The sequence below is a fragment of the Nomascus leucogenys genome, chromosome 5 (genome assembly GCF_006542625.1).
Source record: "Nomascus leucogenys isolate Asia chromosome 5, Asia_NLE_v1, whole genome shotgun sequence".
Taxonomy (NCBI): Eukaryota; Metazoa; Chordata; class Mammalia; order Primates; family Hylobatidae; genus Nomascus; species Nomascus leucogenys.
The window spans coordinates 1,442,811-1,456,094 of NC_044385.1; the positions used below are offsets into that span (position 1 = coordinate 1,442,811).

At 50.9% G+C, this 13,284-nt stretch overlaps 1 protein-coding gene across 1 annotated transcript in view; it reads left to right on the plus strand.

Annotated features, from left to right (window-relative positions):
• Nucleotides 1–13,284, plus strand: part of LOC101177335 (kinesin-like protein KIF28P) — a 60,009-nt gene that overhangs the window by 23,467 nt on the left and 23,258 nt on the right. The window contains 5 exon segments of the mRNA XM_030812899.1: nt 1,060–1,095; nt 6,686–7,179; nt 8,720–8,928; nt 10,191–10,285; nt 10,288–10,320. Coding sequence (XP_030668759.1) covers nt 1,060–1,095; nt 6,686–7,179; nt 8,720–8,928; nt 10,191–10,285; nt 10,288–10,320 — 867 coding nt within the window.

The window sequence follows — 13,284 nt, forward strand, 5'->3', positions numbered from 1 at the left end:
GGGCGACAGCAGAACCTTGTCTCAAAAAAAAAAAAGAAAAGAAAAGAAAAGAAAGAAGAAAACATTGCCTTCTACTCTCAGTCTGTTTTCCGAGTTCCTTCTTTCTACTTGTTTGCTTTGACCCCCCTCTCGTATTGGAGGCTTTCTCTGTCTGCTAATGCTTGGCCCGTTGTTCATTTTTAAACACTCTTACATGGATATATTACACATAAAAATAAAAAAACATGAGACACACAGAAGCTAACAGGAAACTCTGTGGCTGCAGGGCCTGACTAGCAAGACTTACTGCCGGGTGACTCACAGACAAGCCAGCTTTTTCCTGGGGGAGGTGGGAAAACGCCAGTACTTGAGGCCTTTGCTCTAGACTAGAGCCATTCAGAGTCCCCCAGTCCTGCTTAAGAGGTGCGAGCTTGGCTAGCAGGAGTCCGAGAGCATGGGAGGGTGGAGACCAGTCTCTCTACCTATGTTCAGGTTGGGGTGTGAACATGAAAGAACCGCCTTTCTCTGTCCCCAGTCGAGACCAAAACACATACACTACTGTTTGGTATCTTTTTGTTGTTGTTGTTTTTATTTTTTTGAGATGGAGCTTCACTCTGTTGCCCAGGCTGGAGTGCAGTGGCACGATCTCAACTCATTGCAACCTCCGCCTCCCAGGTTCAGGTGACCCTCCTGCCTCAGCCTCCCGAGCAGCTGGGACTGCAAGCACCCGCCACCCTGCCTGGCTAATTTTTGTGTTTTTAGTGGAGGCGGGGGTTTCACCATGTTGGCCAGGCTGGTCTCGAACTTCTGACCTCAGGTGATCCGCCCGCCTCGGCCTCCCAAAGTGCTGGGATTACAGGCGTGAGCCACCGCGCCCAGCCTATACCTGTTTTTAATTATAGTAAGAACTTCCCCCATATCATTATTTGAGAACCTCATATTGCACACTGAAACAGAGCTTTGCTTTATTATCAGCTTTTTCCCTGTTATTCAACATTTATGTTGTTTCCCTATCACTTCTCTGCCCCCAAAATAACTGTTTCAAAAGAATATTTACTTTGTATGCTCTTCTCCATACAGGTTACGTTCAGTAGGCTGGAAATTTATAATGAACAGGTAATAGAGATGTTTCTGACATGCAAATCTGGGTGACTCTGCAGCTCAGTGAACCTCTGGGACTCACAGCCGCCTGTCCTGCCTGTAAACTCTGGCCTGGCCTCGACCGCCCAGCCCCACCTACCTCTCCAACTTCGTCAGCGTCCCCTTCTCTTCACACATGGAACCGTTCCTCCTTTTCCTTTCTCGCATCTATCCTTTCTCTGCCTGGAGCACCGTTTCTGCCTTCTCTGTCCTTAAAGACACCACTAAACTTGAAGATCTGGCTCAAGGTCAGCACCTCGCTCTGAAGCAGGTAGCTTCAGTCGGCCCGACACTGTACAGGGATTGGCAAACTTTACCCGACGAGGGCCGGGTAGTCAATAGTTCAGGCTTTGGGGGCCACGCTGTGCCTGCTGCAGGCACTCAACTCTGCTGTCATAGTTCAAGAGAAGCCATAGACGAGACATGAGAAGGTGCAACTGACTGTGTATCAATGAAACTTTACTCATAGACGCTAAATTTGAATGTTACATCATTTTCATATGTCACAAAATAGTACATTTGTTTCAGCCATTTAAAAACGTGAAAAATACTCAGAGCTCAAGGGTCAAAAGCAGGCAGTGGGCTGAACTCAGCTTACAGACTGTGGTTCACCCGCTCCTGGAGAGTCGGAAGAGGGTGGTTCAAAGCCCAGCTGTCCTGTTTCCTAGCTGTGTGACTTTGGAAACTCATTTTATCTCAGAGCTCAGTTCGCATTTTCATAACGAGAATTTAAAATAAGACAGTACATCTGAAGATGTACTAAATTTTTAAATGTCTAACACCGTGCCTGTCCAAAGCTGGATCTTCAGCATTTTTTTTCATTCTGCCCTTTCCCCTTGCACTTATTACATCGTACTGTAAAATCTTATTTACATAGTTGTATGTGATTTCCAAATAATGATTTCCTTTTGAATACTTTTTCATCTGCAGGACTTATACAATGTTTAGTCTAGAATGGGTGCTTCCTAGATGTTTGCTGAATGGATAAATTGACAAATGTACCTATAATTCTAGGTTTCTTATGGTCAGAAGCCATATGCTAATAGTTTCAGTGGAACCCCAGAAAGTATCCAAAGCCCTGGACCTTACTCCCTTTACTACCAAAGCCCTGACCTTACTCCCTTTACTACCAGGTTCTCACGGGGAAGAATGGGGGGAAGGACATCTTATCATGATCCCCCTACTGACACCCACTCATGATGATAATCTCTGTGGAATTCTGCTTCCTTATCTCTAAGTAAGAGAATTGGGGCCGGGCGCAGTGGCTCACACCTGTAATCCCTGCACTTTGGGAGGCCGAGGCGGGCGTATCACGAGGTCAGGAGATCAAAATCATCCTGGCTAACACGGTGAAACCCCGTCTCTACTAAAAATACAAAAAATTAGCCGGGCGTGGTGGCGGGCGCCTATAGTCCCAGGAGGCTACTCGGGAGGCTGAGGCAGGAGAATGGCGTGAACCTGGGAGGCGGAGCTTGCAGTGAGCTGAGATTGTGCCACCGCACTCCAGCCTGGGCGACAGAGCAAGACTCCATCTCAAAAAAGAAAAAAAAAGCAGAGAATCGGGCATCGTAAGTTTCACTCACATCCGTGTGAAGAGATCACCAAACAGGCTTCATGTGAGCAACAGGCTGTTTATTTCACCTGGGGACAGGTGGGCTGAGTCCAAAAAGAGAATCAGCAAAGGGAGATGGGGTGGGGCTGTTTTGTAGGATTTGGGTAGGTAAAGGAAAATTACAGTCAAAGGGGGTTGTTCTCTGGCTGGCAGGAGTGGGGATCACAAGGTGCTCAGTGGGGGAGCTTTTGAGCCAGGATGAGCCAGGAGACGGAATTTCACAAGGTAATGTCACTAGTTAAGGCAAGAACGGCCATTTTCACTTCTTTTGTGATTCTTCAGTTACTTCAGGCCATCTGGATGATATACATGCAGGTCACAGGGGATATGATGGCTTAGCTTGGGCTCAGAGGCCTGACGCTAATATCCTTTTCAGGCCTCCTTTTTCCATCAGTTCTTTCAACAGTCAATTAAATAAGGTCTGTTAAATATCCTTAATGTTTTAGACAGAATGCTAGACTCTGAGGATGAATAAAACCTGACACGATTCCTACCCTGGAGCAGCTTAGTGGAGGATGCAGCACTCACTGCAGAAAGTAACACAATGTTAGGTGTGCGCGGGAGTGACACCGAGACCCGGGTGTGCGCGGGAGTGGCACCGAGACCCGGGTGTGCGCGGGAGTGGCACCGAGACCCGGGTGTGCGCGGGAGTGGCACCGAGACCCGGGTGTGCGCGGGAGTGGCACCGAGACCCGGGTGTGCGCGGGAGTGGCACCGAGACTGAGGTGGGCACGGGAGTGGCGCCGAGACCCGGGTGTGCGCGGGGTGGCGCCGAGACCCGGGTGTGCGCGGGAGTGGCGCCGAGACCCGGGTGTGCGCGGGAGTGGCGCCGAGACCCGGGTGTGCGCGGGAGTGGCGCCGAGACCCGGGTGTGCGCGGGAGTGGCGCCGAGACCCGGGTGTGCGCGGGAGTGGCGCCGAGACCCGGGTGTGCGCGGGAGTGGCCGAGACCGGGTGTGCGCGGGAGTGGCACCGAGACCGAGGTGGGCACGGGAGTGGCGCCGAGACCCGGGTGTGTGCGAGAGTGGCACCGAGACCCGGGTGTGCGCGGGAGTGGCACCGAGACTGAGGCTTGGAAGCGGGGGTGGAGCTAATACCGCCGGGGCTGTTCCGTGTTGTCTGCAGAGGAGTTAGGCTGGGCCTTGAAAGAGGGTTATGAGTTTGGTAAGGCAGAGAAGTGAGGGTGCAAATAGAAATAGTGGCACTTCAGGCAGCAGGATGTGTATTTTAAATCATTAACACATGAAAGTTAGCATTTACGGGTCGGGCGAGTGCCTTGTGTGGCGGGAGGGGGTATGTGGCCGCTGAGGGTAGGGGGAGCATCCGAGGATGAAGCCGGAGATGGCTGCCAAGGAGGAAGGTCCTTTAAAGAGCAGGCAACGGAGAAGCAAGCAAGGCTTCCAAAGGGGGAGTAAAACCATCAGATCGGGGTTTTAGGTATTTCTCCAGCGGCAGAGTGAAGCTGGACTTGAAGGAGTGCCAGATGGAGCGGGAGTTAGGAGGCTCTCCATGGCCCAGGTGAGGGACAAGGTGTGGTGATCTTTTTTCCCTTTCTTTCCTTTTTGAAACAAGGTCTCTGTTGCCCAGGCTGGAGTACAGTGCCACGATCATAACTCACTGTAACCTTAAACTCCTGGACTCGAGTGATCCTCCTACCTCAGCCTCCAAGTAGCTGGAGCTACAGGTGCACACCACCATGCCCAGCTAGTTAAAAGAAAAACAATTTGTGGAGACAGGATGTCACTATGTTGCCCAGGCTAGTCTCGAACTCCTGGCCTCAGGCAAACTTCCTGCCTCAGCCTCCCAAAGGATTACAGGCAGGAGCCACCACACCCGGCCCATCGTCACTCTTGATCTCCAGGCATAACTTGGAGGGTCCTGCTGCCAGCAGCAAGTCCCTGTACTTCATTCCATCCAGATAAACTTACTTGCCTTTTTTCTAATAAGCCTTAAAGCCTTATTCAGTCATATCTTCAGTCTGAGATGCCACTTCCTATCATTTCTATCACTCGGGGGAAATTACAGAAAGGCTTCCTAGCTAAGGCAGCAGTTGTCCCCATTTTGATGTTTTATCTCCGGCACCTTATGTCTGTCATCCTAATTTTGCCTCCGCCAAACTTCAATCTGCAATCTTGCCTGGACTGTAGGACTTAAAGCCACAGATGCTCGAGCTCGGGGAGAGCTGAGAGATCATTTAATCTGTCCTCCTAGAAGGAGAACACTGGGAATGTCAGACTTTCTAAAGGTCTCACATGTTGGAGGCAGAACCAGGACTAAGAAGCCAGGTCTGATTCTCAGTCCGGGTTGCTCTGCACCAAGTAACACAGACTGCTCCGGCTCTACTGGGACCCCAGCATGACTCTACTTGGCCTTCTCAGCATGACTTTTTTGAGAGCAAGGGGACATGGGAATTCCCCTAAGGCCCCGGCGTAAGCATCATCACACAAACCTCCCATAATAAAATCCAAAGAATTACCCAGATTTTCTGGTTTGGTTAGGCTGTTGCAAATACTGGGGTTTTGTTTGTTTGTTTTTTTGAGACGGAGTCTCACTCTGTCACCCAGGCTGGAGTGCAGTGGTATGATCTCAGCTCACTGCAATCTCCACCTCCCGGGTTCAAGTGATTCTCCTGCCTCAGCCTCTTGAGTAGCTGGGACTACAGGTGCCCACCAACATGCCCGGCTAATTTCTTTTGTGTTTTTAGTAGAGACGGGGTTCCACTATCTTAGCCAGGCCGGTCTCAAACTCCTGACCTCAAATGATCCACCAGCCTCAGTCTCCCGAAGTGCTGGGATTACAGGTGTGAGCCACCGTGCCTGGCCACAAATACTGTTGAGACTGAGTAAGTTTCCCTTGGAAGTAGAGATCTCAAGGTAGTGGTATTTGTTGTGCCATGACTTAACCTAGGCGGAATGTGTCTTCTGCTTATATTAGGTACTTTGAACATTACTAACTTCTAATTATTTTTATCACTGTTCTCAGTAAAGTAAGACTTCATTACTTTGTAATATAGAATTTAGAAAGAGGCTATGGTGGGTTTTTTTTTATACTATCTGCAAAGGAGTTGCTAATGAAATAGAGTTAATGAGATTGCTAGGAGAATATTTATGTTAATAAGAGAACAATGTGTTCAAGTGCAAAAACTTCAGAAGCACCTATTTATAGACAGACCGCTGTGGATACCAACTCACATGCCTCATCATGCTGCGAAGACCACTTCCCTGGCCCCCGGGTGCAGTGAACTCAGTGTCAGGTGTTAGCCCAGCCCTAGTTGCACTGTGCATGCAATGAGCATCGTGCGTGCTCTGCGTCAGGAACTGTGAGGATCCACTGATAAAAAGACACCCACCCTTAGGGAACTCAGTCCGTTTGGATTGGTCTAGGTATATACCTGACAACAATAAAACCGTATTTCTAAAAGATAATTTTTTTTTTCACACTTAAAAAGAAAAGCTGGCCAGGTGCAGTGGCTCAAGCCTGTAATCCTAGCACTTTGGGAGGCAGAGGTAGGCAGATCACCTGAGGTCAGGAGTTTGAGACTGGCCTGGCCCACATGGTGAAACCCTGTCTCTACTAAAAATACAAAAAGTAGCCAGGCATGACGGTGCATGCCTATAACCCAAGCTACTTGGGAGGCTGAGGCAGGAGAATAGCTTGAACCAGGGAGGTGGAGGTTGCGGTGAGCTGAGATCATGCCATTGCACTACAGCCTGGGCAACAAAAGCAAAACTGTCTCAGGAAAAAAAAAAAAAACCATGCTTCTGACTTCACTAATTACAGCAGTCTTCCTATCCTTCCCTATTTCTTACTTCGCTAAATTATGAAATACCTACAGAAATTTATCCATTCATCCAATAACTATTATTGAGCATCTATATAGGCAGAGATACAGCAGTGAAGTAAACAACAATCCCCGCCTTCCTGAAGTTTACATTATTTGTTCTATTTTCTATAGATAAGAGATTTACTGTCCAGAACCAAAAAACCTGGTGGGCTCAGAGTAAGGGAAGATCAACAGCCGCACTTTTACCTGGAAGGCCTGAAGTCGGTGCCCTGTGAGAACTATGCCCAAATTGAAAGGCTGATGGAACAAGGAACAAAAATAAGGACCACGGCTTCCACCAACATGAATGCCAGCAGCAGCCGGTCTCACCTGGTCATCACCATCCAGTGCAAGCAGATGAGAGCCGAATGGACACCACTGTCCCGATCTCCAGACAAGGCCTCTCTGCGGAAGGCTCCCCCTGGTATAATGGGCTGGTGGCATCTCCACACAAGGCTGCTCTGCGGAAGCCTCCCCCTGGTGGCATCTCCACACAAGGCCACTCTGCGGAAAGCTCCCCCTGCGGAAGGCTCCCCCTGCAGAAGGCTCCCCCTGTGGAAGGCTCCCCCCGGTGGGATCTCCACACAAGGCTGCTCTGCGGAAGGTTCCCCTGGCATAATGGGCTTGTGGGTATTATAGGATCCTGCAGATTTGACCTATGGATGAAGGTGGCTCTTCCAACCACAGCATATAGAGCCAGAAACAGGAAAAGGGGACGTGCGTGCCCTTCTCCTGCCTCCCTTCCACCTCAATAGTCACACCCCACCCAGCCTAAGTGAGCCTACCACAGCCCCAAAGCGCCCATAGGGCTAAGAGCTGTTTTCCCTCAAGTATATTCCAGTGCTTGGAGGAATAAGCTTTGACCCCAATTTGATCAAGAAGCAAATTGTGAAGGTATGAGAGTGTCTCCATGGTTTATCCTGGAGAACTGTGTCAGCAGCACATCTGTGCATTACCACCGTGAGACCAGCGTTCAGACCCACGAGCCTGAGGACCACCAGGTACTGAAGTACCCTTTCCATGCGTGGATGCACCAAGTTTTTTTTTTTTTTTTCGAGACGGAGTTTTGCTCTTGTTGCCCAGGCTGGAGTGCGATGGCATGATCTCGGCTCACTGCAACCTCTGCCTCCCAGGTTCAAGCAATTCTCCTGCCTCAGCCTCCCAAGTAGCTGGGACTACAGGCATGCGCCATCATGCCTGGCTAATTTTGTATTTTTAGTAGAGATGGGGTTTCTCCATGTTGGTCAGGCTGGTCTCGAACTCCCAATCTCAGGTGATCCGCCCACCTCGGCCTCCCAAAGTGCTGGGATTACAGGCGTGAGCCACCGTACCCGGCCGCACCAAGACAAGTTCTTTGGAACCAAGCAATTCATGTAGCATTCCACTAACTAGAATCTTTGATCAACTAGAGCACACTTTGATCCTCCATACTGGTACCTCGGCGGACATCAGAGAGTGATCTCTATAATGCCACCAATCTGATCTAGAAATGGCTATTCACAAATCCTGGGTCAATGTTACATGTAGCTATGATCCTACCACCTCTGTCCCCTAAGTCATAGTACCAGTAATAGAACAGTAGTCAATGAAAAGAATTCCGTTCTATGCAGGAATAAGGGGAAAACACGGGACTGTGTTCAAGTCTGGATGCCTCTGTTCACCAGCTCTAAGACTTTGGGAAATAGCCTCTGAGCCTCAGTTTCCTCTTCTGTAAGATGAGACGAGACACTCTCCTTGCAGTAATGTCAGGAAGCTTGAATAAGATATTGCATTTTAAGGAACTTTGTAAACTTTTAAGTACTATTCACTTGATTTCACAATGTTAGTAAAATTCATCAACTTTATATATGGTTTGCCCTGCTATTTTTTTTAACTTGATATTTTAGAGGCAAGTGAAGAAATCAGCTAGGAAAAAAGAAGAGAGTTAGCATCGTACTCTGTCTATTGGGGTCAGTAGTGATATTAACACCTGATATTGCATGCCAGGCATGTGCTAGAACCATTACCTCTATGATCTCTAACCCTCATAACATCTCAGGAATGTGTTTCTATCACTGGTTTACCACCGTGAAGCTGAGACTCTGAAAAGGTAAGTTGTTTGCATATAGTCATGGAGCCAGCAAAGGAATCTGTAGGGTTCTGAAGTACGTGTTTTTTCCTCTGCAGCTTGTTCCAAGCCTGCTCTCCTGAACCTTCTAAGAAAGGGAGGTGTGGGGAGAAGGGAGTCTGTGGCCTCTGTAGGACCCTCCCCACATGCTGCCCTGCCCCTCCTCGGGCGAAGGCCGGCCTTGGGAATCCACCAGCACAGCTCCCCACCGAGTCCGGGCAGGAGATTGGGACTGTCAGGCCTGATTCGGGGCAGCTGGAGTTGGCATGTGAGGTGAAACTTACTTGCCAGCCCTGATAATGTCATTCACCAGGTCTATGGGCTTAGAGGTTAGACAGAGTCTGGCCCTAGCAGCTGTGACCATGGGCAAGAAATAGAACCTCTCCCCTATCATCTGTTACACTGAGTGAGCATTCCTCATTCACAGCGCTGGGGAGAGGACTGCGGGAGGTCATGTGTGAACTGTGCCTAGCAGAGTTCTGCCTGGTGTGTGAGTGAGGCTTGGGAACTGTGGTTATGATGATGCCACCCAGGAACTGCCTCCCTTCTGGTCTTTTCTGTGGCCCTCTTCTCAGCACAGGGGCACTTGCATGTTGGTGACAAATGTCTTCCTTCTCATTCTTCACTGCACAGCCTCAGTATTGTGGCACACCAAGGGGCATTTTCTTCCAGCATCTGACACAAGCTCAGGTTTTATTTTTATTTTCTGAGATAGGGTGTCACCCTGTCACCCAGCCTGGGGTACAGTGGCACGATCGTGGCTCATAGCATCCTCAACCTCCCAGACTCAAGTGATCCTCCCTCCTCGGCCTCCCAAAGTGCTAGGAGTACAGGTATGAACCACCATGCCCAGCCCAAGCTCAGAGCTTTAGATCGAATTTTGCCTTAAGCAGTATCCAGAAAGTTTGTTTTCTCCCTGCTTATCAGATGCAAATCCGTTTCTTCCAGTTTTTACACAAGAGACCATGTGATACAGAGGAAAGAGAAAATGGTGCCCACAGCCCATGGGACTTGTAAACTCTGATTCCATCTCCCCTGTGTAAAATGAAAGGGGTACAGTTACCAGATTTAGCAAATAAAAATACAAGGTGCTGGGTTACATTGAAATTTCAGAGCAAAGGAATGTTTTACTGTGTATCCCACGCAACATTTGGGGGCATCTGTTTTCTCTGACGACATCGAAAGGAGTGACCTAGAACACCTCTGAGGCTCCTCCCAGCCCAGCCCGGGGCAGAGCAGAGCAGAGCCTGCCGACAGCCTCCACGCCAGGAGTCATTTCAGCAGCCACAGGGATTGGGCAGGTTCTTAGGTTAACCAAGCCAGCCCAATTGGCTGTGTTCCGGTCCCAGGACATGTCAGGGGCTGAGGTCCGGCCTGGCTGAGCTGCACGTGTTTATTTGAACTGTGCAGGTGATTCAAGTCATTTTGGTCTTAATGGTTGAATGGAACCAGACCTGGTGCGGAATCTCAAGTCATCTGGGGCGGGGCGGGGGGAGACCTGAGTGTGCCCTGGGGGTGCTGCTGCTCCAGCAAGGGGCTCCAGGCCTAAGAGTGTGTCTATCTTTGCACATGAAAGGGCTAAAAAGATCCGGAACAAAGCGGTGGTCAACACCTGGACACTGATGAGAGAGAGTCAAGGGCGGAGAACAGTAAGCTGCTGGCCAGATGCAGAAACTCCATAATGTCAGGGAAATCGAGTTAGGGGCTGATGCCCTGAGCAACGGGGGGGTCTGACCTGGCCGAAGCCTGGGGCTGGGGGTGGAGGGAGCACCTGGATTCGAATCTGAGGGAGTGGTTGGGGCACAGTGGGGGCACTGGGGATATTGTGGTTCCATCCTTTTTAAAAAAACTTTGAGATAAACGTAGACTCACTTGCAGTTGTGAGAAATAATAGCCCTGCATTTTAAGATGGTCATCTTACTCTCATTTTTATTGACAGTTCATTTATTTAGTATTTGAGACAGGGTCCGCTCTGTCACCCGGGCTCGAGTGCAGAGGTGTGATCACCACTTACGACAGCCTCACATCTCCTGGGCTCAAGTAATCCTCCTGCCTCGGCTTTGCAAAGTGCTGGGGTTACAGGCGTGAGCCACTGTGACCAGCCTCATTTTTATTTGGAGATCATCGTTTCTCCCAGGATGTTTTTCCTTACCGGATTTGGACAGTGGCCATCTGATGTCTGCCCGCAGAGGGCTTCCTGCGGAGAGATGACGCAGAAAGCCCACGGAGGGTTGGCCACCTCCTCCAAGACAGAGCTCCACCCTGGCTGTGCATCCCAGCCACCTGGTGACAGGGCTCCGCCCAACCTCACGAACCAGAATCCCGGGCAGCGTCAGCGCTAAAGCGCCCCAGGTGATTCCAACATGCGCAGTTATCGAGAACCCCTGTGATAGGTAAAAGACCTTCGACTGCAGTTTGGCAGCATAAAGATATATATCGTTTTATGCTCATTAATGATTTAAAATGAGATGGATAAAAAGGTAAAATAAAACTACTGAGGTGAAATTGGCATGAACGTCCGGTATCAAAGCAGCAATATCGAATGGGCTCCCTCCCTCCTGGGGGCCCTCGGGTAGTGGCAGGACCTCCTGCGCCCCTTGCCCTACCCATCATGCCAGGCTACCCAAAGGCTCAGACAGAGGGTGGGCCAGCCCCGAGCCCCAGCTGGCCCATTCCCAGGCACACGACCCGACTCGCTGAGGCTTCAACCTCAACAAAGCGCTCCCTAAATCAGAATCAGTGCACACGTGTGTGTCCTGGCCTGGGCCTGGCTCTGCCTGTCACAAATCTCTGTACCATCAAAAACTGGACGTGCCAGATGTGGACCTACACGTAGCACGTAACCCCCGCTGCTCGCAAGCACAGACACGGACTCCATGGGAAACAGTGTAAGCCTATGATTCTTCCCGAATCCCCCGACCCCATGGGAATTCCCTGTAGCGAGGAATCACGTGAAACTCCCTCACAAACCTGAGCAAGTAAAAAATAAGAGAACACTGAACTCACGCCTCCCCCTTAAAAGACCTTCTTGCACTAACGTCTTACGAATTAGGAGGAGAATTAAAAGTCCTCTTTGTAGGACTTACCGAAAGATCTCGTCTTCACGCCTAAGTGTGGTGCATTCCTGCTGCTGCCGGGATCCTGGGCTTTGAGAACCGAGCCGGAGACACCCTAGCTATCCCGTGCCTCCCCCTGGCACTGCAGACCCGCTGCTTAAAATGCCTCCCTCCTTCCAGAGCCGTCGGCCTGTCTCCAGGCAGAGCAGCAGCTGGGGGCTCCTGATCAGGTGACCCGGGCACACCTGCTGGAGAAGGCCCAGGTGAGCTTCACTCCCGCCACCTGCGGAGGCTGAGCCCAGGGCAGGGGGCTGGGCACAGGCTGCGGTCCGGCTGGCCAGGCCCGATTGTGGCTTTTTCAATGAATGTGTCACGTGTGACTGGTAATGATGCTACTGGCAGAGCTAGGGAGAGAGCATCAGGGCATGCAAGCGAGGGAACCGGGGAGGCCTCGGTGCCTGGCAGGGCGTGATCCTGGCATTTGCTGATGAGATCGCACCCTAAATGGGCTGTGATGTGAATTTTGGCCTCCCCTCGCCACCCCGGCTTCCACCGCACCCCACTCCCCATGGCCACGAGGCCCTGGGAAAATCCCAAAGTTGAGGATAAGACCTGGAGTACTTGGGGACTGGAGCTGGGGATTCCGGACGCTCATACGGCCTAACTATGGCCTCAGGGCCTCGGGGGTGGAGCAGGGTGGGGTCTGTGGCATCAGGAAGCCAGACGGTTAAGGCTGTGCTGAGTCACGTTCTGGGTAAGTGGTGGCTGGGACGCTCAGCTTCAAGGGTCAAGTAGGGTCACATGGAGGAATACGTGATTTTGGGTTCTGCATATACAGTAAAAATTGGGGCTGGGCGCGGTGGCTCACGCTTGTAATCCCAGCACTTTGGGAGGCCGAGGCGGGCGGATCACGAGGTCAGGAGATCGAGACCACAGTGAAACCCCGTCTCTACTAAAAAATACAAAAAAAATAGCCGGGTGTGGTGGCGGGCGCCTGTAGTCCCAGCTACTCGGAGAGGCTGAGGCAGGAGAATGGCGTGAACCCGGGAGGCGGAGCTTGCAGTGAGCCGAGATCGCGCCACTGCACTCCAGCCTGGGCAACAGAGCGAGACTCCGTCTCAAAAAAAAAAAAAAAAATTGGAAGGATTTTTGCCCTCTTTACTCTTTGTCAGAGAGGATTTCAAGCTGTAAAAGTCTTCCTCATGCCTGCATAATCATCCCCGTTTTGTTTACTGTCAAATCCCTACGCCACAACAATCCTTGTGTGGACGAATGACATGTTCAGGTTCCCAGGTGAGGGTTCGTGCCGTACCCCACTTTTTGCCATCAACATCTGATTCTCAGCCAGCCAGCAGCACTTCGGGAGAATGAGAGGCTGCATGGAGACATGGGGAGGGGCTGCCCAGGCGGGGGACCAGAGCGGGGCATGCAGACAGCTGGGGAGGGCAGCAGGGAGACGGTGCCTTGGAACTGTCCGGTCCAGATGTACTGACTCCTGACGGCTGGCCTGCCTGAGACTCCACCCCACCATCAGCAATGCCCCAGCCCCTCTCAGCTTTCCTCCCTCC